This window comes from Sander vitreus, chromosome 22 (assembly GCF_031162955.1).
Source record: "Sander vitreus isolate 19-12246 chromosome 22, sanVit1, whole genome shotgun sequence".
In the NCBI taxonomy this organism is placed as follows: domain Eukaryota; kingdom Metazoa; phylum Chordata; class Actinopteri; order Perciformes; family Percidae; genus Sander; species Sander vitreus.
This window is the reverse complement of record NC_135876.1, coordinates 7,915,144-7,943,135: the sequence shown is the minus strand read 5'-3', so window position 1 is coordinate 7,943,135 and position 27,992 is coordinate 7,915,144. Positions and strand designations below refer to the sequence as shown.

General features: G+C 42.4%; 2 protein-coding genes across 6 annotated transcripts; both read left to right on the top strand.

Moving 5' to 3' along the window:
* Window positions 1–12: 12 nt before the first annotated feature.
* On the top strand, window positions 13–12,045 carry LOC144536891 (crystallin J1B-like). 4 transcript variants are annotated; one of them, XM_078280203.1, is made up of 10 exons: window positions 13–112; window positions 582–648; window positions 4,345–4,524; window positions 5,514–5,612; window positions 6,210–6,302; window positions 7,280–7,436; window positions 7,552–7,667; window positions 9,011–9,088; window positions 10,515–10,654; window positions 11,613–12,045. In XM_078280203.1, the coding sequence occupies exons 2-10, from the start codon at window positions 582–584 to the stop codon at window positions 11,715–11,717; spliced, it is 1,035 nt and encodes a 344-aa protein (XP_078136329.1). In that variant the 5' UTR covers window positions 13–112; the 3' UTR covers window positions 11,718–12,045. The 4 variants fall into 4 exon arrangements, with proteins under 4 accessions (XP_078136329.1, XP_078136330.1, XP_078136331.1 ...); XM_078280204.1 differs by having other exon boundaries at window positions 26–112; window positions 579–648; XM_078280205.1 differs by lacking the exon at window positions 13–112 and adding an exon at window positions 274–440.
* A 1,970-nt stretch (window positions 12,046–14,015) lies between these two features.
* sh3glb1a (SH3-domain GRB2-like endophilin B1a) lies at window positions 14,016–27,520 on the top strand. 2 transcript variants are annotated; one of them, XM_078280393.1, is made up of 9 exons: window positions 14,016–14,148; window positions 14,752–14,893; window positions 15,712–15,840; window positions 16,758–16,891; window positions 18,601–18,693; window positions 23,049–23,138; window positions 23,506–23,606; window positions 24,587–24,824; window positions 25,819–27,520. In XM_078280393.1, exons 2-9 carry the CDS (start codon window positions 14,857–14,859, stop codon window positions 25,924–25,926), a joined length of 930 nt encoding a protein of 309 aa, XP_078136519.1. In that variant the 5' UTR covers window positions 14,016–14,148; window positions 14,752–14,856; the 3' UTR covers window positions 25,927–27,520. The 2 variants fall into 2 exon arrangements, with proteins under 2 accessions (XP_078136519.1, XP_078136520.1); XM_078280394.1 differs by having other exon boundaries at window positions 14,055–14,251.
* The last annotated feature ends 472 nt before the right edge of the window (window positions 27,521–27,992 follow it).

The following is a 27,992-nucleotide window of genomic DNA, read 5'->3' as shown; positions in this document are numbered from 1 at the left end:
TTGGTGTATGCTTATCACTTGGCTGTTTGTACCCTCCTCCCCTGTCAGAGAACTGACACTGGGACGTTTTTCACTTCACGTGGTATGCTAAAAGTGAAGACGAGGCTCTAAGGTAAGGATAACCAAGTCTGTATTTGTTTGTTATTGACATCAAATATAATTGAGCACTTCATTAAGATGCACCATATACTGAACCAAATTACTGTGTTCTCTCTAAGGTAATATAAGTCTTGGATGCATAAGAATTATTCTCTAATCTTTTTTTACCAGATCCTATGTAATCAAGTGCTGTTTTGCACAGGTTCCCATAGTAACTTATTTTTTCAATAGAAGAAATTCACCAAAAATAACAACTTCTAAGTTCTGCATCGGGATATACTTTGTTATATGTTTGCATTTGAGTTACTGGCTGCATTAGACCATTTACAACAACAACAAAAGTGAGCAGTATTTCTATTTCATTAATTGAAATTACAAGCATTCATGTCAGGCAATCTTTTAAAAGGTTGTATTTTAATATACGATGAAACCCTCACATTATTTATTGTATATGCCGTACTTGTGTCTGAAAATGAAAGCAGATGGCCTTGACTTTGGCAGACAGAGCCATTGGGGCCATTATTGGGTCAGCAGCAGCAGATGCAGCAGGTAAGATAAACTGTGAGACACTGGTGCTGGGACTGGGTTAATTACAGCAAACGGGCTTTCCATATCTGCATCTTTCACTTTCCATATCTCAATAATTCATACTCCTACTGCATGTTATGATGCTTTCAGGGAGTGTCTACTGTTCCATGTCTATTTCTCACATTGCAAATGTTATACATAAGAGTGTGTACATCACATTAGCTTGCATCACACTATTTATGGTTAAATACCTTTCACAGCTTTCTAGTGTTTGTGTCAGATGTTAAACAACATGACATTTCAAACACTGTTTCACTGTTTGTGTTGCACAAAAGCATTATCAGTAGAATTATCCATAAACATCTGTACATACTGATAAAGTACAGGGGCAGTTCCTTAAATTGTGTAAGTCATGTTGACTTTAAAAATCCTATGAAAAATCGAGGAAGGGATGAAGTGACCCTGCCCGGAGGAAGCCCGGGGCCCCCGTCTGGAGCCAGGCCCAGATGGAGGGCTCGTCAGCGAGCGTCTGGTGGCCGGGTTTGCCACGGAGCCCGGCCGGGCACAGCCCGAAAAAGCTACGTGGCGGACATCTCTCCATCCCATGGGCCCACCACCTGTGGGAGGAACCGCTGGGGTCGGGTGCGCTGCCACATGGGTGGCAGTGAAGGTCAGGGGCCTCGACGGACCAGACCCGGGCAGCAGAGGCTGGCTCTGGGGACGTGGAATGTCACCTCTCTGTGGGGGAAGGAGCCGGAACTTGTGCGGGAGGTGGAGCGCTACCGGTTAGATCTGGTGGGGCTTACCTCTACGCACAGTCTTGGTTCTGGAACCATACTCCTGGATAGGGGTTGGACTCTTTTCTTCTCCGGAGTTGCCCAGGGTGTGAGGCGCCGGGCGGGTGTGGGGATACTCACAAGCCCCCGGCTGAGCACCGCTACGTTGGAGTTTAACCCGGTGGACGAGAGGGTCGCCTCCCTACGCCTGCGGGTTGTGGAGGGGAAAACTCTGACTGTTGTTTGTGCATATGCACCAAACAAGAGTTCAGAGTATTCGGCCTTCTTGGAGACCTTGAGTGGAGTCCTGCATGGGGCTCCAGTCGGGGACTCCATAGTTCTGCTGGGGGACTTCAACGCGAACACCATGTTCGAACATAGGGATGCTCATAAGTGTACTTGGTACCAGAGCACCCTAGGCCAAAGGTCAATGATCGATTTTATAATCGTTTCATCTGATCTGAGGCCATATGTTTTGGACACTCGGGTAAAGAGAGGGGCGGAGCTGTCAACCGATCACCATCTGGTGGTGAGTTGGGTCAGGGGGTGGGGGAAGACTCTGGACAGACCTGGTAAGCCCAAACGGGTAGTGCGGGTAAATTGGGAACGTCTGGAGGAGGCCCCTGTCCGACAGACTTTCAACTCACACCTCCGGCGGAGCTTTTCGTGCATCCCTGTGGAGGCTGGGGGCATTGAACCCGAGTGGACAATGTTCAAAGTTTCCATTGCTGAAGCTGCGGTGAGGAGCTGTGGTCTTAGGGTCTTAGGTGCCTCAAGGGGCGGTAACCCACGAACACCGTGGTGGACACCGGTGGTCAGGGAAGCCGTCCGACTGAAGAAGGAGTCTTTCCGGGATATGTTATCCCAGACGACTCCGGAGGCAGTTGCAAGGTACCGAAGGGCCCGAAGGGCTGCAGCCTCTGCCGTGAAAGAGGCAAAGCAGCGTGTGTGGGAGAAGTTCGGAGAAGACATGGAGAAGGACTTTCGGTCGGCACCAAGGTACTTCTGGAAAACCGTTCACCACCTCAGGAGGGGAGCGGTGAACCATCCAAGCTGTGTACAGTAAGGATGGGGACGCTGTTGACCTCAACTGAGGAGGTAATAGGGCGGTGGAAGGAGCACTTTGAGGAACTCCTAAATCCGACTAATACGCCCTCTATGGTAGAGGCAGAGCTGGAGGATGAGGGGGGATTGGCATCAATTTCCTGGTGGAGGTTGCTGAGGTAGTTAAACAACTCCACAGTGGCAAAGCCCCAGGAATTGATGAGATCCGTCCAGAAATGCTTAAAGCTCTGGGTGTGGAGGGGTTGTCTTGGTTGACACGCCTCTTCAACATTGCGTGGAAGTCTGGGACGGTGCCTAAGGAGTGGCAGACCGGGGTGGTGGTTCCCCTTTTTAAAAAGGGGGACCAGAGGGTGTGTGCCAATTACAGGGGTATCACACTTCTCAGCCTCCCCGGTAAAGTCTACTCCAAGGTGCTGGAAAGGAGGGTTCAGTCGATAGTCGAATCTCAGGTTGAAGAGGAACAATGCGGATTCCGTCCTGGTCGTGGAACAACAGACCAGATCTTTACTCTCGCAAGGGGGTCCCTTCTCAGGGCCATCCAATCTCTGTACGACCAAAGCGAGAGCTGTGTCCGGGTTCTCGGCAGTAAGTCGGACTCGTTTCAGGTGAGAGTTGGCCTCCGCCAGGGCTGCGCTTTGTCACCAATCCTGTTTGTAGTATTTATGGACAGGATATCGAGGCGTAGTCGGGGTTGAGAGGGGTTGCAGTTCGGTGGGCTGGGGATCTCATCGCTGCTTTTTGCAGATGATGTGGTCCTGATGGCATCATCGGCCTGTGACCTTCAGCACTCACTGGATCGGTTTGCAGCCGAGTGTGAAGCGGCTGGGATGAGGATCAGCACCTCTAAATCGGAGGCCATGGTTCTCAGCAGGAAACCGATGGAGTGCCTTCTCCAGGTAGGGAATGAGTCCTTACCCCAAGTGAAGGAGTTCAAGTACCTTGGGGTCTTGTTCGCGAGTGAGGGGACAATGGAGTGGGAGATTGGTCGGAGAATCGGCACAGCAGGTGCGGTATTACATTCAATTTATCACACCGTTGTGACGAAAAGAGAGCTGAGCCAGAAGGCAAAGCTCTCAATCTACCGGTCAGTTTTTGTTCTTACCCTCACCTATGGTCATGAAGGCTGGGTCATGACCGAAAGAACAAGATCCAGGGTACAAGCGGCCAAAATGGGTTTCCTCAGGAGGGTAGCTGGCGTCTCCCTTAGAGATAGGGTGAGAAGCTCAGTTATCCGTGAGGAGCTCGGAGTAGAGCCGCTGCTCCTTTGCGTCGAAAGGAGCCAGTTGAGGTGGTTCGGGCATCTGGTAAGGATGCCCCCTGGGCGCCTCCCTAGGGAGGTGTTCCAGGCACGTCCAGCTGGGAGGAGGCCTCGGGGGAGACCCAGGACTAGGTGGAGGGATTATATCTCTAACCTGGCCTGGGAACGCCCCGGGATCCCCCAGTCAGAGCTGGTTAATGTGGCCCGGGAAAGGGAAGTTTGGGGTCCCCTGCTGGAGCTGCTACCCCCGCGACCCGACCCCGGATAAGCGGATGAAGATGGATGGATGGATGTTGACTTTACACATATTGTTATGAAGGTTTTTGCAATAGCTGTACTGCTACAGTAAACTTAAAGTAGCCAAAGTTATCATTTATTTTAACTTCCACGTTATTCTTGCAGTTTAATGATGCATAGGAAAGGGAATTATCCCAAATGTTAGTTCCTGCTTGGTGACTGCTTAACATGTAATTGTTCACACGTCTATTTCCCTTTCCATGTTATCTGTTATCATCAGACTGTATACACAGTGGGGTCATGTCAGGTCAAAAACAAAACTATTGAATGTTCCACTATTTTTCTCCCTCTTTCGTGTGTTGGTGTTCCCCACCCATACAGCCCAGCCCATGCATTGGATCTACAATCCAGACAGGCTCAAAGAAGTTCTCTCTGATCTGGAGCCCTGTCCTGAGTTTCGACTTCAGTCAGCCAATCCTTTTTACCGCAGGACGACGGGCGAGCAGACCTGCTACGGGGACCAGGCATATGTCCTGCTAGAGTCACTGAGCGAGTGTGGAGGTACTCAAACAGGCAGCAACTATGTTAACATATCATTCTCAGTGCCTGCCAACGTGTTACAGTACTATTGTTTGATTGCCAGTAAATCATTATTAAAGTTGTCAAGATTGTGATATTGTTACTGTTGGTAAAATTAAGACATCCTGTTGTTTCCTATGTTGCAAGGAGCCAACGATTTTAAAGATTCCTCAGGAGAGATTTACACTTCGTGCTTACTGACAAACATCTTGGAAAAGACTGTGCAGTGTTTGTACGTGAAATATGAAGCACCAGCCAGGAGATTTTAGTTTAGAATAAAGACTGAAAGCAAAGAGAACCAGCTAGCCAAACTGAAGTTTAAAAAGGACAGTGGATTACAGGGGGGGTTATGTGCTGGACTATTTGTCTCTGAGTGCTCTGACTTCCTGTGGTTACTTCCTGACAAGATTCCAGAATCTCCCAGAACCCAGCCAAGAAATGGTCCAGCACATAAATATGCTTAATATAACAGATACAGGCCATGTGTTAATTAGTGAGCTTTACAGGTGCTGGTTGAAAGAGTTCATTACTTTTCAACCGAGCCAATAGAGTGGTATTAATCTTCTCATCTAATTTAACTTTCTGCAAGAAAGCATACAAGCTCTCTTTGCTACGCTAAGCTAACCAGCTGGCTGTAACTTCATATTTAACAGACAGAAATGAGAGTGGTATCCATCTTCTCCTCTACCTTCCTGCAAGAAATTGAAAAAAGCTCTTTATGCTAATCTAGGCTAGTCAGCTAGCTGTAACTTAATAGTTAGCTGACATGAAAGCGGTATCCATCTTCTCGTGTGACTTTTGGCAAGAAAAGTCGAAAGAACTTTTCCTGTCTTGGGTGACACGCCATCTTTAACAGATCACTTGCTTTTTACTATGTACAGTATATAGGAGATGATGTCACATCAGTGTGTTTAATCGTGAACTAACATAATTGGTTTTTTTTAAAGCTACAGTATGTAATGTGTTGGCAGATGTAAATGTGGAAGACTTGACCAAGCGCATGTACAAGTTCTTTGGCCCAGGAACAGTGTACGATCTGCCTCTCAATGATCCTTACAGGAAGAAAGAAGGTACTGTTCGGCTTTTATCTAACTGTCAATATTGTAATGTCCATGTCAATCATCAACTTAACAGACCTAAACGAATGTGAGAGCTTCTGCTGTCTGATAACACTGTGCATAATGTTCTTCCTACCAGCCGATGGGGAATTCCTTCTCTATTAAAATATTCTATACAATCAGACTTCTCTGTTCCTAGTTGGTGTTCAGAGCTTTAGATAATGTGCTGCTTTATTACAGTCAGGATATCATAAAAATACAGTGCTGCTGTAAATCAACATAACATCACAGGGCATTTCGGGGTACAGTAAACTGCAGACAGCTTCATTGTCTTGGAATGTGAGAAGAGCTGTGTCATCATCATGGGCAGTAATAGGCATCATGACTGAGCAGACAAGAAAAGAGCTCCACCTACAGAAACGTCAACTACATCGACAGAAAGTTCAAGGAAATGTTTGTTTTCCTCTCTTGCTTGTTTTGCCCTTTAGCTATACTTCTCTGATTTTATCTTTACCATATGTATTATATCTAATGAGGATGACACACACTGTCAAATACAAAAGGTATTCATTCTCCTATATAAAAAAAGCTGTTTGTTGCATTTGTTAGGTCCCAAAGCCATCCTCCCCATAGATGGCCCATGGAGAAACGCGAGCCTGAAAGCTTTCATCAGAAATGTGGATGCTGGCAAAGAAGAAACTGGTACTTTTATTTTTTTTTCACTTAGATTTTTATTATAAAACTCACACAGACAATCCACAATCAAAATAATAAAGTACACAAAAAAACAAAAAACAAACAAAATATTTGTTTGGGAGTTACATTTCTAGCAGTTCATCTTTTCTTCTCGTGTCTTCATCTAAATCATTTGTTTCTGTCCATATTCCTCGTCGCTGGTTTTGGTTCTGAATATTGTCAGTTTCTCCCACTTTTCTTCAAGCTGTGCTTGTTGTAGTCTCAGGCGGTGTGTCAGTTTCTCCATCATATAGATTTCTTCTACTATACCTATCCATTCTTCCTTACAAGGAGGATCCACCTTACCCCCTTTTCTTGTTATAGCTTTCTTACTAGCTATCAGTAGTATTTTAACCAAATATTTGTCTCTCATTCTTACACTCTCTTTAGTAGAATAAGAATTACAGAGGTACAGTACCGTGTAACTCATAGGAATATCGTACCCTAGTACCTTTTGTATAGTTTTGTGTACAATTCTCCAAAACTTCAGTACTTTGTGACATTTCCAGAATATGTGTGAATGGTCGAAACTGGTACATTTTTAATTTATACTTTTTATTGATCCACAGTTGGGAAATTACATTTTTTTCACTCTGTTGTTAGAACACACTACGCACAGGCACAGTACACACACATGCTCAGGTCCTATACATGCACAAATAGAGAGATGTCTGAGTGAGGGGGCTGTGACCGCAGGACAGGCACCCCAAGCAGTTAGGGGAGTTTGGTGCTCAAGAGCACCTTGGCAGTGCCCAGGTGGTGAACTGGCACCTCTCCAGCTACCAGTCCACACTCCGTACTTCGGTCCGTACGGGGACTTGAACCAGCAACCCTCCGGCTCCCCACACAAGCTACTGCCACCCAAGACAGATCATAAGTGCATGAAGACCTCCCCATGCTTTTTTTTGGTGGTCGTAATCTCTGTATGTGTATGTGTTTTTGAGGCTGTGATACAGACTGTCAGATGGACAGCGTCACTAAGCTGGCTCCGGTGGTGGCCATGTACGCTGGCCGACCTGAGATGCTGGAGAAGGTGGAGAAAGCCATACGGGTGACCCAGAACAATGACATGTGCGTCGCTGGGACACTGGCTGCAGCAAGGTAAGAGACAGTTCTGAAGAAGATGATAAACTGGTCAAGGACCATAGTTAAACAATTATTTAGAAGGGAGTGAAGGGAGACTCAACCTTTGTGTTTGTCTGTTGAACCCTGTAAGGTTTTTGGAGCATTTCATTCTGAATGGTCCAGATCCAAATGCCCTAGATGCAGTTCTGGCCCAGTTGAATGACCCAAAGAGACAGAACCCTCAGGAGCTGGACCAGGCTGCCATTGGTAAGGCTACATGTCTGTCTTTAAAGCTTCATTCATTTTATGATACAAAGGAATAATTTGACATTATGACATCATGCTTATTGGGAAATATGCTTATTTATTTTCCTGCCAATGTTAGCTGAAAATACCACAAAGGTATGTTATATTATAAATATATATATATATATATATATATATATATATATATATATATATATATATATATATATATATATATATATATACTATAAATATGAAGCCATAGCCCGGAGTTGATTAGCTTAGCTTAGCATCAAGACTGGAAGCACGTAGGAACAGTTAGACTGGCCAACTCCAAAACTATAAAAAAAAATGTTTTACCTACTGGCACCTCTAAACTAAATGGTATTATCTAATATTCATTTCAGAACTGATTAAACAAACAAGATATAGTGTGTGCATTAGTGAGCTTAATTCTGAACTAACTTTCAGCACAGTGGTATATAGTCAGAAAGAAAATGGCAAAATGAATATAGATTAAGCTAACCAACTCCTGGCTCTGGCTCCATACTTAAAGCTGCAGTATAGGTAGGATGCAAAAAAATGCCAAAATTTCAAGTAGAGTGAGACATCTCCCTGCATCTCTCCCTCTCCCCTCTCTGTCGGCATGTGAAATAACCTGTGATTGGCCAAAGTCTCCTGTCACGGCTAGACTCTCTAAAGCTTGAATACAGGGCCAAGAGGAGGTGCAGAAGTCTAGTGTTCTCTTGGATCTCTTGAATTAGAATATGCTGCTTATTAAGCAATTTCTGACGATGCAAAAGATATACTGCCTACCACAGCTTTAACACACAGACATAAGAGCTGTGTCAGTCTTCTCATCTAACTCTCGCCAAGGTGGTGAATACGTAAGATTCCCTAAACGTCCAACTATTTATTGAAGTATAATTTCAATGAGCAAACAAGGCACTTTTTGTGAAAACCTGCAGTTGCTAGCAGCCTGTACACCGTGAGGATCAGGATGGCTTTGGTGTGAAATCTGCTGAGGATTTTCAGTATGAAGCAAGCACTATTCTCTCATCTTTCCTTAAAACAAGAAGAGGAAGAGCTAGGTAAAACAGAACTCAGAAACAAAGAGGTCTAGTGGGAAATGTGGTCAAAGCCGCAAGAATCCCAAAATGCTACGTGCAGGAAAATTATCGTCTTTAAAGACATTATAGCATTTGTCTTTCAAAATCAAAATATAATGTTACAGAATAGATGTATAAGATACATAATGTGTGTTATAACAATAAGCAGCCACTGCCCAAAACAATGTCAAAGGCTCCAATGTTTAAACACTAAATAATGCATTTTATCTCTCGTGTTCTGTATCTGGGCTGAAGCACATATCCACCAGGTGAAGGACAACCTGGCCAAGACATCCCAACAGCTCATACCTGCTGTGTTCACAAACACATGAGGTAAGCCGACCAGTTGTAGCAGGATCCAGGTCTGTTGACTTGGCGTGGCTCGCGTTCCCTCCCTGCCGGTATATCCGTTAGTAGAGTCCTCCAGCCTTTGATCTCCTGACTAATGGTCTCCCTCCTCCTTCCTTTTCATCTTCCCCTTCCCGCTGAGTTGAGTGTCTCAGGTTTTACACCGCGAAAAGGTTGAGATGCTTAAATGTGCTTGTGAAGTTCTGCAGACCTGTTCAAGTGCCTATACATGTAATGATTTTGCAAAAGCCAATCAAATTATGCACAGTGAATAACATAAGTAACTTGGTGGTAATATAAAAACTAGGGCTGTCAGCGTTAAGGCGTTAATCGTGATGCGATTAAGGGCCGACGCGATGAGATTCATTTTTTTTAATCACATTAATCGCATGCCGGCATTTATTAATTTATTTTACACTTCATTTGGCTTTGCGTCGTGCCTAACAGGCTACTATTTTGACCCTTTGCAGCACCGTTACTTATCATAAAGCTGCCACTTCCTCCTAACACATCCTGGTGCTGCAGGCTGCAGGCATAATGGAGAAACACAGCAGCAATAACTCTGAATGGAGCTTTTTATTTTCCAAAACTCGCGGACGGCTCGTAGACACGTCGAAAGCCATATGCACGTTGTGTAAAGCCAAATTAAAATATCACCGAAGCACGTCAAGCTTTAGCTACCACCTACGGAGCTAAGCATAGTAGTACAGTTAACGTGATGCTACCTGCTAGCATGCTACCCGGGCTAAACGGGTGGCAACTAACTGCAGACCTAGCATCGTAGAGGACTCGGGTCTTAAAGACGTACTACGGTTGGCATGTTCTGACCTGTCTCGTTGCCGTCGAGGGGGACAGTATTTTCACCATACACAGCCACACGGAGAAAGCAGCCACACTGGAACAGCTGCAAAGTGCTGCAAACACTGTCTCATTAACCGGTGATCACTGGACGTCAGTGAGTAATCAACATTATTTAGGAGTTACTAAACACTATATTGACTCTGGTAAGGATAGGGATTTTTAGTTTTTTAGTTAGGTACTTGGAGGAATTGTGTAATAATGACACATTTCTCTTTTGTTTACAATAAATAAATAATTACAAATCTTAAAATCAAGTTCATAAAGTAATTTTCTTTGCATTCATTTGATTCCCAATCAAGATAAACTGGTAAGAATTGCTTTCGATTGTTAATATGTACTTAAAAACTGTTCTGAAATGCAAAATAATAGAATTTTAATCATGTGATAAAATATGCGATTAGAAATTCAGCGATAATCGCGATTAAACAATTGTAATCGTTTGACAGCCCTAATAAAAACCCTTGACTGAATCCTCTATATTTGATAGCTGATCTGTTACTGTATCATTTACCATGTCTCAATCTGCAACTAAGTCTGGGTTTGTGTGTAGCTTTGCCTGGTGCGTTCCAGGGAGCGCTTCATGGAGTCCTGAAGCTGAAACAGCTGGATGAAGCAGTCAGGGACACCATGCGCTGCGGGGGATGCACCGCCAGCCGGGCCTCCTTCATAGGAGCCTGTTTTGGGGCTCAGGTACTGCAGGAATGTGGCTCTCGGGCATATCAAATTGTCATTAGTCACAGATAAGGTTCTGAATTTGTACTAGAGATGTTCCGATACCGGTATACCAGTATCGGTATCGGCTCCAATACTGCCTAAAACTCTGGTATCGGTATCGGGAAGTACTGGAGTTTATACACCGATCCGATACCACGTAATAAAGCCCTAAAGAAAATCTACGTTAAAGTAGTCTATTTATGTAGTTTTTCTGTTATAACTGACTGTCAATCTGCAGAATAAAAGAACGTTCTGGGGCATTCATTGTTCATGTTTCAGAAAGAGTTTAACCTGAGCCAGACTGACAACAAAGATAGAAATAATGTCACATCCATACAGAGATAGTAGTATACAGCTGTTAAAACATAATAAAATATATGACACACTGGTATCGGATCGGTACTCGGTATCGGCCGATACGCAAGTTCAGGTATCGGAATCGGTATCGGGAAGCAAAAAATGGTATCGGACCATCTCTAATTTGTACTGGTGTATTTGTATTGTTTATTATTACTGCTTTAATGCTGTGCAGTTGTTTTGTTGCTGTCTGTTATTTCTGTTTCCCTTTAATTGTAAAGTGCACTGAGACAAAGTTTAATGGTGATTTTACACTTTAAATACAATTTGATTGATTGGTTGATTATTGGTGGAAATCAGTAGGAGTTGGTAATGCGATCAGAAATGTGTTTTTAAAGATTGTTTACACATTTTTGCACACTGAGAAAAAACAACAGCACAATAATGATGCTAAGCTGAGTGCACTATGCTTATCCTAGTCACAAAATCAATCAACAATAACAAAATAATCATTAAAAAGCAGGCAAAACCATTTTTCTTCATGGTTCGAATATATAATTTACCATATTGTTTGTTTGGCAGTGAGAGCTTTGTGCTGCCTGGGATGCTTTCAGCTGTCATCTTGATGTGTTTTCAGACTGGTCTCCAGGGAATCCCAGAGTCTTGGAGGAAGAGGACACTCAGATACCCTCTGCTGCTGGAGCTAGCCGAAAATGTGGTCCAAAAAAGTCAGCAATTGTAGTTTGTAGCTTTGATTTTTGCCCTAAAAAAAATTGTTTTATCTGCTATCAAGTATTTATGGAGCGCTGGATAATCAAAGCTATTTTAGAAGACTTTCTCAAGTTGCAGGTGCACTTTGACATGACGATCCATGACAGTCGCATTCTAAAGTCTTGTACTGAATGAAACTCGAATCCTTTTGCTCCATCAAAGCTGCATCATGTAAGAAAGTGAAAGTCTGTGTGAAGTATTTATGTTGTGTTGAGGACATGGAATACATTTATCCTCAGCAGCTAGGAGATTGTACACTAGGAAACAATCTCAAATAAAGACCCTTTATGTCACCAACATACATGTCTGTATTGTTCCATTAACTCTTTGCTGCAAACAGTTGAGATTTCCTAATCTCTGGAAACATGCTTTGCCTTGATGAGAAAATGATTTAGCTGAAGTTCAGTTTCAGCAGGTTTTGGTCTTCTATTACCCTTGAGTGCTTTCTGTAACGGTGAAGTGAAAGAGCAGATACACACAGATTAACTACTGGAACAACCAGACTGTAACCGATTCCTCCCTCCAAGGAGCTGTTCTGCCTTCCTTAAAGTGCTGACTTCCATATTCACGTGTTTAAAGCACCCGCCCCAACAATTCTGAAAGTTAGCCAAGCATAAAGCAAAGCCAAAGACTTAATATCTTTGACATAGTGTGGTTTAAAAATGCAGTGTGTAGGCTACATTTGCTGTTTAACAGGGTGTTCAAAAATGATAAATAGGCAATAGGTCAAGATCAACGTTGTAAATCAATACCTTTATGTAAACTGGTATTACATGACATCTTGGCAGAGCAGTAAGAAACGGTGTGATGGGAAAACCCCACAGCATTTTCAGTTGTGAGGCCCAAACGCAACAAAAAGTGTGGAAGAAACCTTGGAGCCATCGTTTAGCTGAGGTTGTAGCTGACGGTGCGTTGGTAGCCTACAGAAGGGAAGTAATTTGATTTTCTTTCTGCCTGACTTCCTCCCACACAGCAGGTAGCAGGCTATGTCTGGCATAATTACATCCAGAGTGAGTGAGTGTTTTTGTTTTTCCAAAATCTGCTTCCTCAGGACATTTTTTGAGAAAGAGGGGAGGGTTGCAGAAGATATGTTGTAGAAGCAGCCTATTATCCTCATTGCAAATAGCATGTACGTACTGAACCTGCATCATGGTGGTATAAAAACAGACAATATTCTAAAGGGGGTGGGGCTCAAAATAATCTCTCCCTGTCTCCCGTAATAGCCTCGCTCCCAGCAATCACAATTGTCCTTTACTTTCATTAGAATGGCAAAGTTTGGAGTCCAGCCATGACTGGCGCTAATAACAAAATGCATAACTTATGAGGACAGATGAGCCTCCCTCTCTCCTCCTCCTCCTCCTCCTCCTCCTCCTCCTCTGCATAGAAGTAATGCATAATGAAATTAAATCTTGTGATGTTCCTGTTTATGGTGGGAGGGAGCAGCATCCAGGCTGCTGGAGGCTTCAGGATGATATTCAGGAAAAAGCATTCATTCTTCTCATATGTCTGCTAGAATGGTGGTTTTACATTTGGATCTTGCATGCTACTTGACACAAGAAATAATTGCATGATCAAAGGTTTCCAACTCATTCAGACTTGACAGCTGTCAATAATACATGAAGAAATCAATGGTAAAGGGTCAATGAGGGGTGACAGGCAAAGGGTGTGAGGTCAAGGGATCAGGGCAGATGATACTTGGTTAAGCTGCTGCTGTAAGGGACATTTTGAATGTGGTTTATGGACAGGATATATAATGGATCATACGACACATGATTTTAAGTATACATGTATATATTGTCTTGAAGTTTCTAACTTGTAGGCTATTTATGTAAGCCTAATTATGCTGTTGTGGAGTATTTCGATTTTCCCACTTATTTTATACTACTTCTTGGTCCGGGATTCCGATATTTCCGCATGACATGAATGCAACAAAATATTTCCGCATGACATAAATGCAGCGAAAGATTAATGGAAGCACCTGAGCAGAGCAGCGCCGAGACATGATAAGTCTACGGATATGATACATATAAAATAACATCCGCTTGCCTCTGCACTCCTAAATCATACATGAAATTGTATGTGTGTCTCGCATTATGCAGATAAAAGTCGTTTCTTAAAAGCCCATAGTGGAAACTAAGTAATAATCAGCAACACGTATTACTAACTAAAGTTTCAGTTTATTGACATTCATTTTTATTATTGTGAACTTTCCCATATTCTCGTGTGTCGATATGCGCCTGCGCGAGATTTTCCTCACAGCTGTCAGCATCAGACTCGGGTGGAGACGAGAACTATCTTGTCCTGTATACTATCTTTGTCAGGATCAACAGCTGGGTGGAACTCCGACAAAAAGTTGCTTCAATGACATTTTATATAGGGATGGCAGCTTGACTGTGAGACAAGTAAGCTGTTGTATTAAGTGTTTATTTCCCCCGCGGTGCCATGGATTTTAATGTTAAGCGGTTAGCTGCAGACGCGGGTACTTTTCTGAGCCGCGCTGTGCAAGTAAGTTTGAACGTCTAACGTTAGTTCGTGGAAGTTGTTGCTAACCAACGTTAGCTGCTAGCTTAATTAACGTTAGTCGGGTTGCATTAGCTCGCATGCTAAACAGCTAAAGCTACCGTGTTGCTAAGTAGCCCGTTATCATCTGAGAGACATTTCTATAACGTTATCCTTCAAAGTTGGCTGCAGTTACACTATAGCGTGTTTTCAAACAGTAACGTTACCTGCGAGACCACAGCCTCTATTGTAGCTAACGTTACGCTTAATTTGTTCAACTTAACTATCAAAGCAGGCCTCAGCAACCATTAGATAGAGGTAGCTATCAACATTAGCTAAGCAGATAACGTTTATTTTGTAAGTTAGTCCCTCCAGCTTGCTCACTTTGGTGCCTTCCATCAAACATGCCTCGCATGACACCTCAGCCTTTAACACTTTAACGTTAGTGTATCATTTTCCGGGCGACACTATGTGTCCACACTTTAACCGGATATTTTCTTTTTCAGTTTACAGAAGAGAAACTTGGCCAGGCTGAAAAGACAGAGTTGGATGCCCATTTGGAGAACCTGTTGGTCAGAGCTGAGAACACCAAGCAATGGACAGAAAGGATTATGAAGCAGACAGAAGTCCTACTACAGCCCAACCCAAGTAAGACCACTGTTGACTCTGTGATGAGCTTGACTGGACTGACAAACAAAATGCTGACATACTGGAACCCTTTTCAGAGCAGTGTAGGCCAGGTACCCACTCCATGTTCCTCTCTCTATGAGGAGAAAGTCCCCAAACCCCATTTATAGATCTGTAATGCCACTCTAAATGTTCTGGTAGATTAATTATAATGGTGATCCACCGACAAATGCTTCACTTTTGAACCCAACATTTGTAAATCAACTATTTCTGCTATATTATCAGAATAATATCAGCTCTGAAAGTTGATATTTCGTTAACATATTTGACAAATGATAGCAGCTGCACTGAAGAGTAGCTCAATGATTCCAAAAAATGCCTGAATGAAGGAGACGTACATACATTGCCAGTAAGATAAACAATGCTTAGTGTCTCTGAGATGTTGTGAGACATACATCAGTAGGTAGGATGTCTGTGAAGTCTCTATACTCAGCTGTGCATCCTCCTCCGTCCACTCCGTGATGCCATATTGCTGTAGCACAACAAACCCAACAGACAGACCAGCTGCTGGTTACAGTCTTGTGTAACGGTCCTATATTGTAAACTGGATTTCTTCTACTTTTTCTATGCAGCCATACTACATACCACGTATATGCTGACTGTGACTGTCAGTGTTCATCCACGTGATGGTCACAGTTGTCATCATGAAAGCTTCTATTTTAATTAGCAAACATAAGGCGAGCTGTTTGGACTTACTGTTCTAAATTCTCTGCCTACGTTTGGCTCCCTCACTGTAGTCTTATGACGTTGTAATTAGGTTTTCTCGATGCAATCTGCAGATGTCCGGCTAGAAGAATTTGTGTACGAGAAACTGGAGAAAAAAGCCCCTACACGAATGAACAACCACGAGCTGCTGGGCCAGTCCATGATCGAGTCAGGAAATGAATTTGGTCCTGGCACTGCCTACGGTGAGTAATACGGGGACTTCTAGCCCCTGCTGAATTCTGGTAAACTTTGCGTGTGGCTCATATACCATCTTTTTTTGTTTTTTTTTATCTGATTCCTGCCACTGTTTAACAAACTCAATCCTCCCCTACAATGTTGCTTAATTCATGGAGTATAACATGGTTGAAATTAGCACGATATGAGTGAAATATGTAATTGTGATTATTTTGACTGATATTGCGATATGATTCATGATATTGGAGGGAATGATCATTTTTGTATCATTATTCTCAGTTTCACTGGAAGTATATTAAAAGTAATCATTTTTCAATGATTATAGTGTGATTTATTTATTTATTTTTTTTTGCGTGGATCTGTATCAAACAAAGATGTTTTTCTTCAGTCTGTAGGATAGGATTGTAGGCTGGGACGTCTACGCAGCACCACAGTACTTAATTCAGAATGCTTTGACACAGATTTAGCCTTTAACAAATATTGCACCCCCCCCCCCCTTGGATATCGCACTAGTCCATATTGTGATTTTGATAAAATAGTGATTAATAGTGCAGCCCTAGTTGAATGCTTTAAGTTATTAAGGTTTAGTTATTGGGCAAGCTTGCATAAAACGGTTGTTGAGTGTTCCAGTAGTCTGTCTACTGTAGACTTTGAGTAAAGTTTTTTTTGTGGCGAACATTTGAACCCCACTCTTCTGTTGTGATTTGCATCACCCCCTGCCACAGTCTTTCATGTCATAACTGAGTCGCAGCCGTGGCTTCTTGCAACTCTTGAACAACAGTACTTTGTACGTTTCCACAGGCCTCTGTGTCTTCTCAAGACGGAAGTGTTTAGGCCTTCTTTAGACTGTGGTGCCACATTGTGCAGTCTCTTGTCCAGTGGTGTATTGGGAGTGAAGCTGTGTCTGTGCTGCTGACCATTACAGGAAATGCTTTGATAAAATGTGGTGAGACGGAGAAGCAGATTGGTGGGGCAGAACGGGAGTTGATCCACAGTGCTGCCATCAACTTCCTGACACCTTTCCGAAACTTCCTAGAGGGCGACTTCAAAACCATCCTGGTGAGTTGGACTGCTGGCTACAGGTCTTTGAATCACTTTCACTTTTCACTGAACTTTGAACTTTTATCTGGAACTTGACCCTCAGCACTATTGGCTGTAGAGTTTAGTGCAGTCTTGGTGACTGTCCCTTTCTATTTTGCAACTCCGTCCAGTATCCCCAATTTAGTTCAGAAGTTAGTCCAAATTAATTCTACATTGTCGAAAGTTTCTATTTGTTTTGAGAAGTGAGATTACAGAAGTGGAAGAATAGTTTCAGATCTTGTATCTATTTGAAGAAAATATAGAAACTGGCGCCAACAGTACTATGATAGGATTTCCTTCAACAGGAGATCCACAACACTTGTACTTGTAAGTGCGACTCAGCAATTTGACGCCTACTGGGGGGGGGGGGTTGAGATTTGTTTTCTTTGATCTGGCTTTGATCAGCCCTATTAAAGGACAATTCCGGCGCAAAACGAACCTAGGGGTTAATAACGGATGTGTACCCACTCTGTCGTTCTCTGGTTCATGTTTTCATGCTAATCAAATGTGTTTGTAGCTTGAACGAAGCTAGCGCGGACCACTGGTTAGCTTACAACGCTAGTATTCTGGGCACAGGGAAAGTAAAAACAAATCAGTATTTATACCACTAAAAATGCTCAAAATATCACCAAACTTCAACGGTAGCATAGTGAGGGTCCCTACATGTTAACCAAAGCATTGAGAACTTTGTAAGTGTACCGACAGTTTATTAAAAAGATAGATTATAAAGACAGTCGCGGTCTCGTATACAGGTGGCTGCCGTCTTGGGAGCTACTGTCTTTCTAAAGTATCTTTTTAATAAACTGTCTGTCCACTTTTCAGTGTACAGTCTCAATGCTTCGGTTAACATGTAGGGACCCTCACTATGCTACCGTTGAAGTTTGGTGATATTTTGAGCCTTTTTAGTGGTATAAATAGCGATTTTGTTTTTGCTTTCCCTGTGCCCCGAATACTAGCGTTGTAAGCTAACCAGTGGTCCGCGCTACCTCCTTTCAAGCTACAAACACATTCGATTAGCATGAAAACATGAACCAGAGAGCGATCGAGTGGGTACACATCTGTTAATAACCCCTAGGTTCTTTTTGCACCGGAATTGTCCTTTAAGCCAATGTAAAGTTTTTGTTAATGCAAACTTCCTGTCGCTCAGAATTAAAGCTTTTCTCCGGCTGACCATTGTAATGCTTTTCTAGAACAGCAGCTACAGCATCCAATAGCTAGCTTTTAGTCAACCCAAAGTTAGCAACTGCTAACTTCGATGAATGAAGACGGCCTTTATAAAGATATGGACGTTCAGAAGCTTTTTCTTTTCACCGGATGAGTTTTAAATATTACAGGCAGGAATGTTAAAAGAAAAAAAAACAGCAACAGTGATATGGTTAGAAGAGGAAACATACCTCAGATATTTGGGAGGATCTTCTGTATTTAACCCTGTTTGACATTGATGTAATCAGCACAATTAGACCTTTTTATCAAATGCCTCCAAACACCCTGCCCATTAAACGTGCGGTTCTTCTACGAATCCCAACGTTCTCGTTGATTCTCCATCTACCATAAAGGGAGTGACGACAGCAAAGGCACGCCACTTATCTCATGTGCAAGAAAAATTGTGACAGTAAAGGACCGTGGCGAACGAACCGAAGAATTCAAATGTTTTGAGGGTTTTATTGTGTTTTGTGATTTGTGTGCAGAAAGAAAGGAAGCTACTGCAGGTCAAACGTTTGGATTTGGATGCAGCCAAAACCAGGCTAAAGAAAGCCAGGATGCCTGATGCTAGAGCTGCAGTAAGTACACACACAGACACACACACACACACACACACACATAATCATTGCAATGCAATACTTAGTCATTTTTTGCAGCTGGATGTCTTCCGGTCATTTTAATGCTGATTAACGAACAGTGAATTCCGCTTTCTCTAAAATCATTAGCGAATTTCCCTTCAGAGGAAGAAAAGCTGTGAAAAGCTCCCCACTGTGTCCCCGTCTGAAGTCCCTCAAGTCATAACTGCCACGCCAAGTTACACAACATAAAGCTGATCATTTTATCTCTTGTGACTTGCATACAGTCACATGAGCAGCTATGAGAAGTTTAGACTTCCCATTTTCTGGACATGGTATCTCGGTTTTCCTCTGACATCTGTGTCCAACATCTCTCTTTCTTTGGCATACCAGGGCTCCACGCTTACATTTGCTCTAGGGGCACAGACGGAAATTAACGCGCACAGTTATTTTTAATTTGTTTTAAAAAAACAAAAAAAAACAAAAAAAAAAACATAAATGCATCTCTTTTTTTTTTTTTTTTTTTTACATTTAACATTGAACATGCAGTATTCATAAGACTCATGGGCAAACCTTTTGATACAGGAGTACTTGGTCCCTAACAAAGGACAGCGTTGATTGGGTGTCACAAATACAAACTGCAGTCTTTCAATTAAACAGCATAGAGTCTAAAAACATTTTTAGGCTTGTGAAGATAGGAATGGCATTTTTGCATCCTTTCAAACCTATTAGTGAACCTATTTATATTAAGTGTTCGACTTTAAAAGTTACTCAAGCTATAGTATAACTAAAACTGAAAAGATCCCGTTGAAATGTGTAGGTTGAGAAGGCAGAAACGGTTTTGAGTCGCAGCCTAACGAATTAATGTTCACAAGCTGAAAATGAGATAAGAAGTTATTTACACGCTGAAATAACGGTGGCCTTTTGACTCTGGCACACCATGTTTTCCAAAAGCTGCAAATACTCCACATGCACAACCGAAAGTTGATCTGCTTCATGTGTTGATGTTATATGAATGGTATTTTAACTGGGAGACTGTGACTCCTGAACTTGAGGTGATGAAATCAGCTGATGGTTAGGAAATTAGGAGACGGTTCTCTATCTTTGAAACTGGTAAAGTGAGGACAAATGCAAAATATAGATGTGTGTTTCAGTTCAATTATGGAATGAACTTAATGATGAGTTGAAAATGTGCACGTCTCTGTTGAGTTTCAAAAATTCAATAAATTGTACAATGTATTACTAGGATTCTACTCAGGTATTTGGTTTCATTTAGTTTTGTCGGATTTCCGGGTGATTCTGTAGGGATTATGGGATAGGATAGGCAAAAAGCCTTGGTGGCAAATTGTGGGAAATAAAAGTTTCTTTCATGTATGTTAAGCGAAATAAAATGATTCATCATACTAGAGAAAACTCCTCACTCTGTTGGAGTCGTTTGAACTATAAAAGCATGCGATAGTACAGTGGTGTTACAGAGTGAGGCTTCTTTTACCTCATAAAGAATCTTTGGTTGAGTACAGGCACCCCGGCTTGCAGAAAGCCCACATTTTGGCCGGTCATCAAGTTAGTCATGGAACTAATGTTAATTAATAGCAGCTGGTATTATGACCTGCCTTTTTTCATTTGAACTGGCTAAAGTTCCATCAGGCGCTACTCAAACGTTTTGTACACTGAGCTTTGCTGAGCAAATTATTGTACTGAAGAGTCCTAAGTGCCCGTAGGGCCGTATGTTTGACAACTGTTCTCTAAAGATAAACGCACAATAAATAATTATAAGTTAAGAAAATAAATAGTAAAATGTATTTACAGTATTGCACAGTCACATTATTCTGTCTGTCATATCTAGATGCACAGTTGTCTAGTGAAAAACCAGAGTTTTGCTGACCTGCAAGTGTCTTTAATGACATGGGTTATGTGGGCACGCGATGGACGTGCCAGTAAGGGCGCTGACACACAGAGCCGATTATCGGCCGTCGGACAGTCTGGCGAGGTCGGTGACTCGAGTCTGTTCGGTGTGTTCCGTGCCGTCGTCCGTCCGAGGAGCCGTCGGCCTTCACTTTCAGTCGGAGACAGGGCAGTCGGGACTCACCCGGAAATGGCGAGCGGATGAGCCTCTCAAAATCTGACGAAAATCTTTTAAACTGACCTTTGCCGATCTGAAATGAAGACAGATTCAGCAACTGCACGGCCTATTTCTCGCTTAAAATGTTTTCAGAAACACGTTTCGGTGAACTATTTTAGTACAATAAGAGATCGTATTCTGAACAAGCCGCCATGACAGTCTGGCTGTGAATTTCCGGAGAAAAAAGAACCACGTGACGCGTTCGTCCAGTCAGCTGCCGGTTTTCATTTTCTGGGAAACAATCAGACTGTTAATGGAAACAATACAGAGCAGCGCCGCCTGCTGCTATGGCGACATATTACGCTTCGCGCAGAGCGTACGCTCAAGTCGGCGTCTCTTCGGTGTGTTCTGAGGCACTTTTTGGACCTCGGGGACCCGACTGATCAGTCCGACTGCCTTTTCTGCCGACGGTCGGCCGTCTGGTTGGTGTGTAACTACCTTAAGATAACAGACAAGACAAACTAAGCTGCTGATATTCTACAACTACTAGAAGCAGGATCACTGAACAGTACGATGTAATGTCAGCCTCATGGATGGACATTAAAGGTGCTGTAGGTAGGATTGGAAAGATCCAGGACTTGGCCAAAAGATTTGAACATCAACAACTTTTCAGTCCCTCCCCCCTAAAATGGTCTCCTAAGCCCCTCCCCGAATGCATGTGCATGAGCAATGATTGACACGCAGTTAGAAAACACCCCCGGCCCTGATTGGTGCATCTGAACAGGGAGCTATGGATTTTTGCAAATTGCACTACAGGCTGTAGGTGGTGCCAGAGGAGCCAGATTTTTTTTAAATGACCTGCTTCATGTAGTTCTACTGGAACATAGGGTCAGTTTCAGCAAATATGACAGAAAGTTAGTTTTATAAGTCTTACCTACTGCACCTTTTAAAACACTGGGCAGTATCCCAGCAAAGCTATTTGGCTGCAGTCTTCAGAGCATCTAGAGTAAATGAGTGGCTTTTGGGCCCAATTTTCCACAGACGCTTAAAGAAACCCTCTAACTAAGACCCAGTTTATTCAGAGCCAAGTTCTCCCTGTGGCTTCTTAACGCGCTCCATACAAATAAATATATGTCCTGTCAACAATATCTGAGTGAACTTGTTTACTCATGAAAGAGAACCTGTAAATTGTAGTCTCTGCTGGTTAACACCAGTTCTCCTTTTTTAATCTTCGCTTCACGGATGGTACTCTTTTTACACAGACGGTTTCGCACAGATCACAGGGAGCCTGAGGTAGCATGGTTGTGTGAATGTTGAGGGATGAGAAATATGAATGTGCTACCTTCTACAGAGTGTGGTTTTGTTGATCTCGCCCACACACACACACAAACTCACAGAGTGTGTGAGGATGTTGTGTTGGCTGCGGCTGTGCAGCAGCTGTAGCTCTAACTACTGTGTCACTGTTTTAAAATGCAAAGCAGCAGATGTGAGCTGAGGAAGTGACAGAGGTGAGTGGAATGTTGGAGCCATCTTTGAAACACACACACACACACACACGCCACCCTGTAGCTTTCTCGTCGTACCTCTTGGAAAAAACCTTGAATCCTTGGAGAAGAGTCCTACAAGAACCAAACACTCTCTCTGTGGCTCTAATGTAAGCTGTAGAGAGTTCAGGACAGTGCGGCCATTGTCCCGGTCAGTCTCTTCTCCAAACCATATGTTTATTGGACTTTTTAGCAAGTCTCAACAAGCCATTGTTCAGATGTTGTGTCCGTTTCCCTGGCCTCTGACTTCCCTGGCCTGGGCCCACTAAAGCCATATGTCATCTGCACATATTCAGCCTCTGGCATCATTTTCTCTTTTGGTTGATTAAACTGTTCATCCGTTTGTATTTTTTATTTTTGTAATGCATTTCTTTGGGACTAACTGATGGCATATGTTGCTATTCAGTTTAAATCAATTGGATTATTTTCATGCCAAAACAATTATATTTGATGTGTTTTTTTTCTCAGATGGCAACAAGCTTTATACCACAGGACACAAACACGTTATTTAAATACAGATAATATAGCATATCAGAGGTGGCCTCCTTTTTCAAAAAGAGGATATCAGCAAACCAATTTGTTAGTCTGAGACTTGTTCATTCGCTCTTATTTTGAAATTGTGCGCAAGTCTTTTGGTCTGCAAAGCTTGGTTTTGCCCGCTTGGATCATCATCATTTCTCCAACCGAGACGCGTATGTCTGTGTAGTGATGCGTTTTTCTCCGAAAATCTATTTTTGCTTCTTCGTTCTCAGGCAGAGCAGGAGTTGAAGATGACCCAGAGTGAGTTTGACCGGCAGGCAGAGATCACCCGCCTGCTGCTAGAAGGCGTCAGCAGCACCCACGTAGGTAGCCCGGTTAAGCCCAGCACACCCTCCAGGCTTCTGCTTTAATAATAATGAATGATCATTCAATCATTAAACAAATAGCATTAAGGGATGTGATTGCGGTGCTGCTGGTTCTTGGCAGCAGAAACGTCTGATTTCGCTGTGCAACGTTGGTGCAGCCAGCTTCCATTTAAGACGACAAAAGGTTTGTTGTAGAAATATGCCTATGTCTTTAAAATCTAACCTTAAAACATAAACCTAGTTGGGCTAAGAAAGTAATTGAATGCTCCTTTTGTAAACCTTGAGTTTAACAAGTGAAAGGTTTGATAGAAACTGGTGAAACTTGCAGTATTGTTCTCTTACATCTCTCCTTGTGCATTACCAGGCACACCACCTACGCTGCTTGAATGACTTTGTGGAGGCCCAGGCTACATACTACGCACAGTGTTACCAGTACATGGTGGATCTCCAAAAGCAGCTGGGCAGGTGAAATACCACTGTCACCGTTTCCTTCCTTTTGTCCTGAATATACAACTATTAGAACATATACTATATACAACAACTATACTTTCACTTCTAACTCTGGTATCACGCTGCATTGGCTGGCCGTTTTTCCTATGCAGTTCACAAAACCGGTAATGCCGCATAGAAGACAGCTTTTCTGAGATACACGGGTCAAGTGCAGCACTCATCTGTTGTATTATTTGTCGTACTGCACATTGCTGCAGCTCCTCTTTTCACCCTGTGTGTTGAGCTCTCTGTTTTAGCTACAGAGTGAGGCATCTCACTTCTGTTCCATCTTTGTTGGGAGTCGCACGTGCGCAGTACCTAGGTAAGGACTGCTAGCCTCTAGCAGCTAGGCGAGCATTATAACGTGTGTTACAAATGACGCGCGTTCGTCACGGAAGTAAATGCTGGACTACAATAGAGCTGTTTGGAGCAGTTTGGGAACAGTGTACAAATGCAATGAAGGAAAGGGACAAAGCCAAAAAGCATAATATGAGCACTTTAATATAATCTTACTACAGGGAGCAGTAAGTCATTACGGTCTTTGTTGTTATTTTTCCATTGTCTTTCCAACTGGGTAAATAACCGTGTTACTTTTAGAAACCCTTCCTGTAAACCAAAGTATTGTTGTCAAAGGTTCTTCTCATCCTCTTTTTTTTGTTATTAAAAGCAAAGCAGTGCAAGTTCATGTAGGGTTGTGTAAACTTTTCACCTTTCTGTTCGAAAGCGGGAAAATGACTAATACTTTAATCAGAGACGGGGTCACAGAGAAGTCAGCTTAAGAGAGAGAGAGAGATTGTGAGAGAGAGATTGTGAGAGATTGAGTTTCAGTGAAGAAGAGAGAGATATAAAGATATAAAGACATAAACTGCTTCAGTGAAGAACACTTCACCAGCCAGCTCTGCTTCAGGCTGGCTCTGCAGTTGCCAGTGTTTATCATCTCCCCTTCCTCCCACCAGTTTCCCCTCGTCATTCTCCAACAACAACCAGTCGTCGGTGTCGGGCGGAGCCAGCAGCATCTCAGTGCCCACCATCCCGGTGTCGGCCTCCCTGCCCAGTGTGTCTGCGGGCCACGGCAGCTCGACGGCATCGGGCGGATTCAGTGAATTGCGTTGCTCCAACGGCAGCCGCAAAGCCCGAGTGCTTTACGACTACGATGCTGCCAGCAGCATCGAGCTTTCCCTGCTGGCTGATGAGGTGAGCCTGAAATACGAGAATTTAAGAATGATTTCAGTATTACTTTTTATTTTTACTGCAATTGTTTTATATAATAAGTTTTTCCTACATTGCTTGACTCTATTGTTTCCATTTTTTTTATTTTCCAGTTTCTTTTTAATATAAGAATCAGCATTTAAACTAACTAATTTAGGAAGCCGAGTCATAACCCAAACTACAGTGGAGCAGTTCCTGTTCAGTAGCGGAACATCAGCCACTCCCTTTTCCATTACAAGCCTGCGGTTGACTGAACAATGAACCAGCATTACCTCATTCATTCCAATACGCACATTTAGGAACATTTTCCACTCTGCCCTTGCATTTGGTGAGCCAACTGTGTGGCTTGAACTGTTCTTGATAATAGCAGGATTTATTACCAAGCATTTCATAAATGTGGTGACTTTTGGAAACACTGTAATGTTGATGAATGCTACAGAGTGGGCTGACATGTAAACGTTTGCTTTGTTAGTGGTTTGCCTTGACAAATGACTGTTGCATTGATAATGGCTTAAATGTTCGAAAAACACTTTCTCATACTGTCCTTCTGAATATACTGTACCTGTATTTTACCCTCCGTCTGGAACACTCCGTTTTAGCGCCTGTCTCTTTAAACCCCTCTTCCGAAAAAGCCCATTCTGCTCTGATTGGTCAATGTTTTCGGGTCTTCCGTATTTGCGCTCTCAGAGTCTCTGCACCGTCATTGCAGCTGGGGAATGACTGTAATGGCACTGTAGTGGCACTTTATATATTTATCAAGTTGTGACCTCACAACCGTACAGAAGTCCTGGCGGCTCGTTTAAAGGCACAAGTTTCTAAATAGGGGCTGTGTGCATTCTCTGTGGATTGAGAGTTTTGATACTTTCACAGTATTTATATAGCGCCTCAACCAGCTTTGTAATATAATAAAAACATATCTCACTTTTTTACAATTAGGGACCTTTAATACAATTAAAACACTGTATCCCTGTCTTTGCAGGTGATCACAGTGAGCAGCGTCCCTGGCATGGACTCAGACTGGCTGATGGGTGAGCGAGGCAACCAGAAGGGCAAAGTGCCCATCACTTACCTGGAGCTGCTTAACTGAGGCCCACAACGCCCCTTTTCCAGCCCTCTGTAACCAGCTGTGATGTCATATTTATATTGTGTTGCAGGGACAGGCCTCACTTCCTCTTCCATTCAGTCATTTTAGAATGAGTTATATTTCTATGAAAAGGAGTCTGTTTTAGCAGACATGAGCCGGAATAAATAAATCTGAGTGATAGGAAAGGAAAATGGACCACAATCCCTAACAACATGTTTTGTATGCAACTGCAGTACATTTCTAAAACCTGCTTCCATGCCTTTGTGTTTGATGCCATGCAATCTGCAACATGTGCCAGAACATCTCCCAAAAAAAAAAAAAAAAGTTTTTGTTTACAATATATATATTTCAGATGGTGACCTTAAATGCTATTAATGTGAGGGTTTTATTTCTCTTCCCTAAGTTTTTTTCAAGTGATACAGTAGACATTTAAAAAAACTGCACTTCAGTTTGAGGTGGGGGGCGATGCTGATTTTTAAGTCTTTTTTTTTTTTTTAATAATTGATAATCTTATGGTGCAGTAGCTGTTATGGTTATCCAAAATATTTTAACATTATTGTAAGTATTGCGTGTCAGCTTTATTCACATGAGCCATACTGGACAGCGGAGTTAAACACATTGTTCCAGTACATCTGATTGATGAGCAGTTACAAAACGTACATGCCAAACAACGTTAAGTGCCTGTCACGGTGAATAGACCTTTCTGAAACCATTTGCCTTTTTTTGCAGCTAAACCAGCAGTATTGAGACTGTCGATTCAGTCTCCTCTCTTAAAATTGAGTTATCTCTGATTTAAATTATTAATTTGTGAATTGTTCATAAATACACAATTTGTGACACATTTATCGTCTCTGGCAGGGATCTTCAACAGGGGGTCTGGGGCCCCCTAGGGGCTCCTCAGAGTCAATGCAGGGGGGCTTTCAAATTATTGGTAGTATTTAAAAGTTTTTTTCAAAAATGTAAAGTCTTAACATGAATCCAACATATTACTAGCAAATATAACTCCCCACTGATGATAGGCTTACTGTCCTGTAGGTCAGGTAGTCACTAAGGTAGCCGTCCACAGATCCAGTTCATCCTAAGGATTCACTGTGCCACATGTATGTTTAATATTAAAACATGATTTATAAAATCATGCCAACAATTATTAGGCTATTTGAAAAGCTTAGTATTCTATGCAAAAAAAGGTATGTATAAAGGCTTTTGGGCCGCCCTACATGTTAATCTAGGCCCAGTTTAATATGCAACTTCATTTTATACAATTTATGTAGTAGGGGGTCCCTGCTCCATCTCTCTTTCAGTTAAGGGGTCCTTTGCTTAAAAAACGGTGAAGACCCCTGATCTCTGGTGTTGGTCGACTTGGCGTTTAAGAAAATGCCTCAAAGAACATTAACTTTATTTTGACTTTACTAACATCAGTTTCCCCCTAAACCTGAATTTTAACTCCACATTGGAAGAAGAAAAACAGTCTTGTTACATTCTGGGAGATAAACGTATATTATTACATCGCTGCTTTTTGTTTTGTGTGTAACTGATAAGATCGCATAAAATTGTAAAATAAATATACAATATGATGCATTAAAATAAGAAAATATCACTGGTCTGTTTTAAGGTTTTCATTATAGCACTGTAAATGGACATTTTCGGTAGTTAAGGAGCAAAAAGTGGCTTTCACAGCTGAGTTGGTTGTTAAGTTTTTGCGATTCCTGGTGGAACCACTGGAGGGCAGAACAGGGACTATAATCAATCTGTGTGAACTGTGAAATATAACTGGTTGGTACATAACAACTGAAGAAATGTTTTGACACGTTGCAGAAACGTAAATGTCTGTAATGCATGAAAGCTGCCGTTTTAGATGCAGTGGTAGTAGTGCTAAATGACGGTAAATGAAAGAAAAAATGGAAAATACACAAAGGACTAAACATTAACATACGAAATATTCTACACTCAAAAACCAACAGGAAACTGGAAATAAACACCTTTGATACTCCTAGAGATCAAAACCAGCTTCTCCTCGTTAATAATTAATAATAAAGCGCTTGCATGTCCAACCTTTATCAATGCAGATC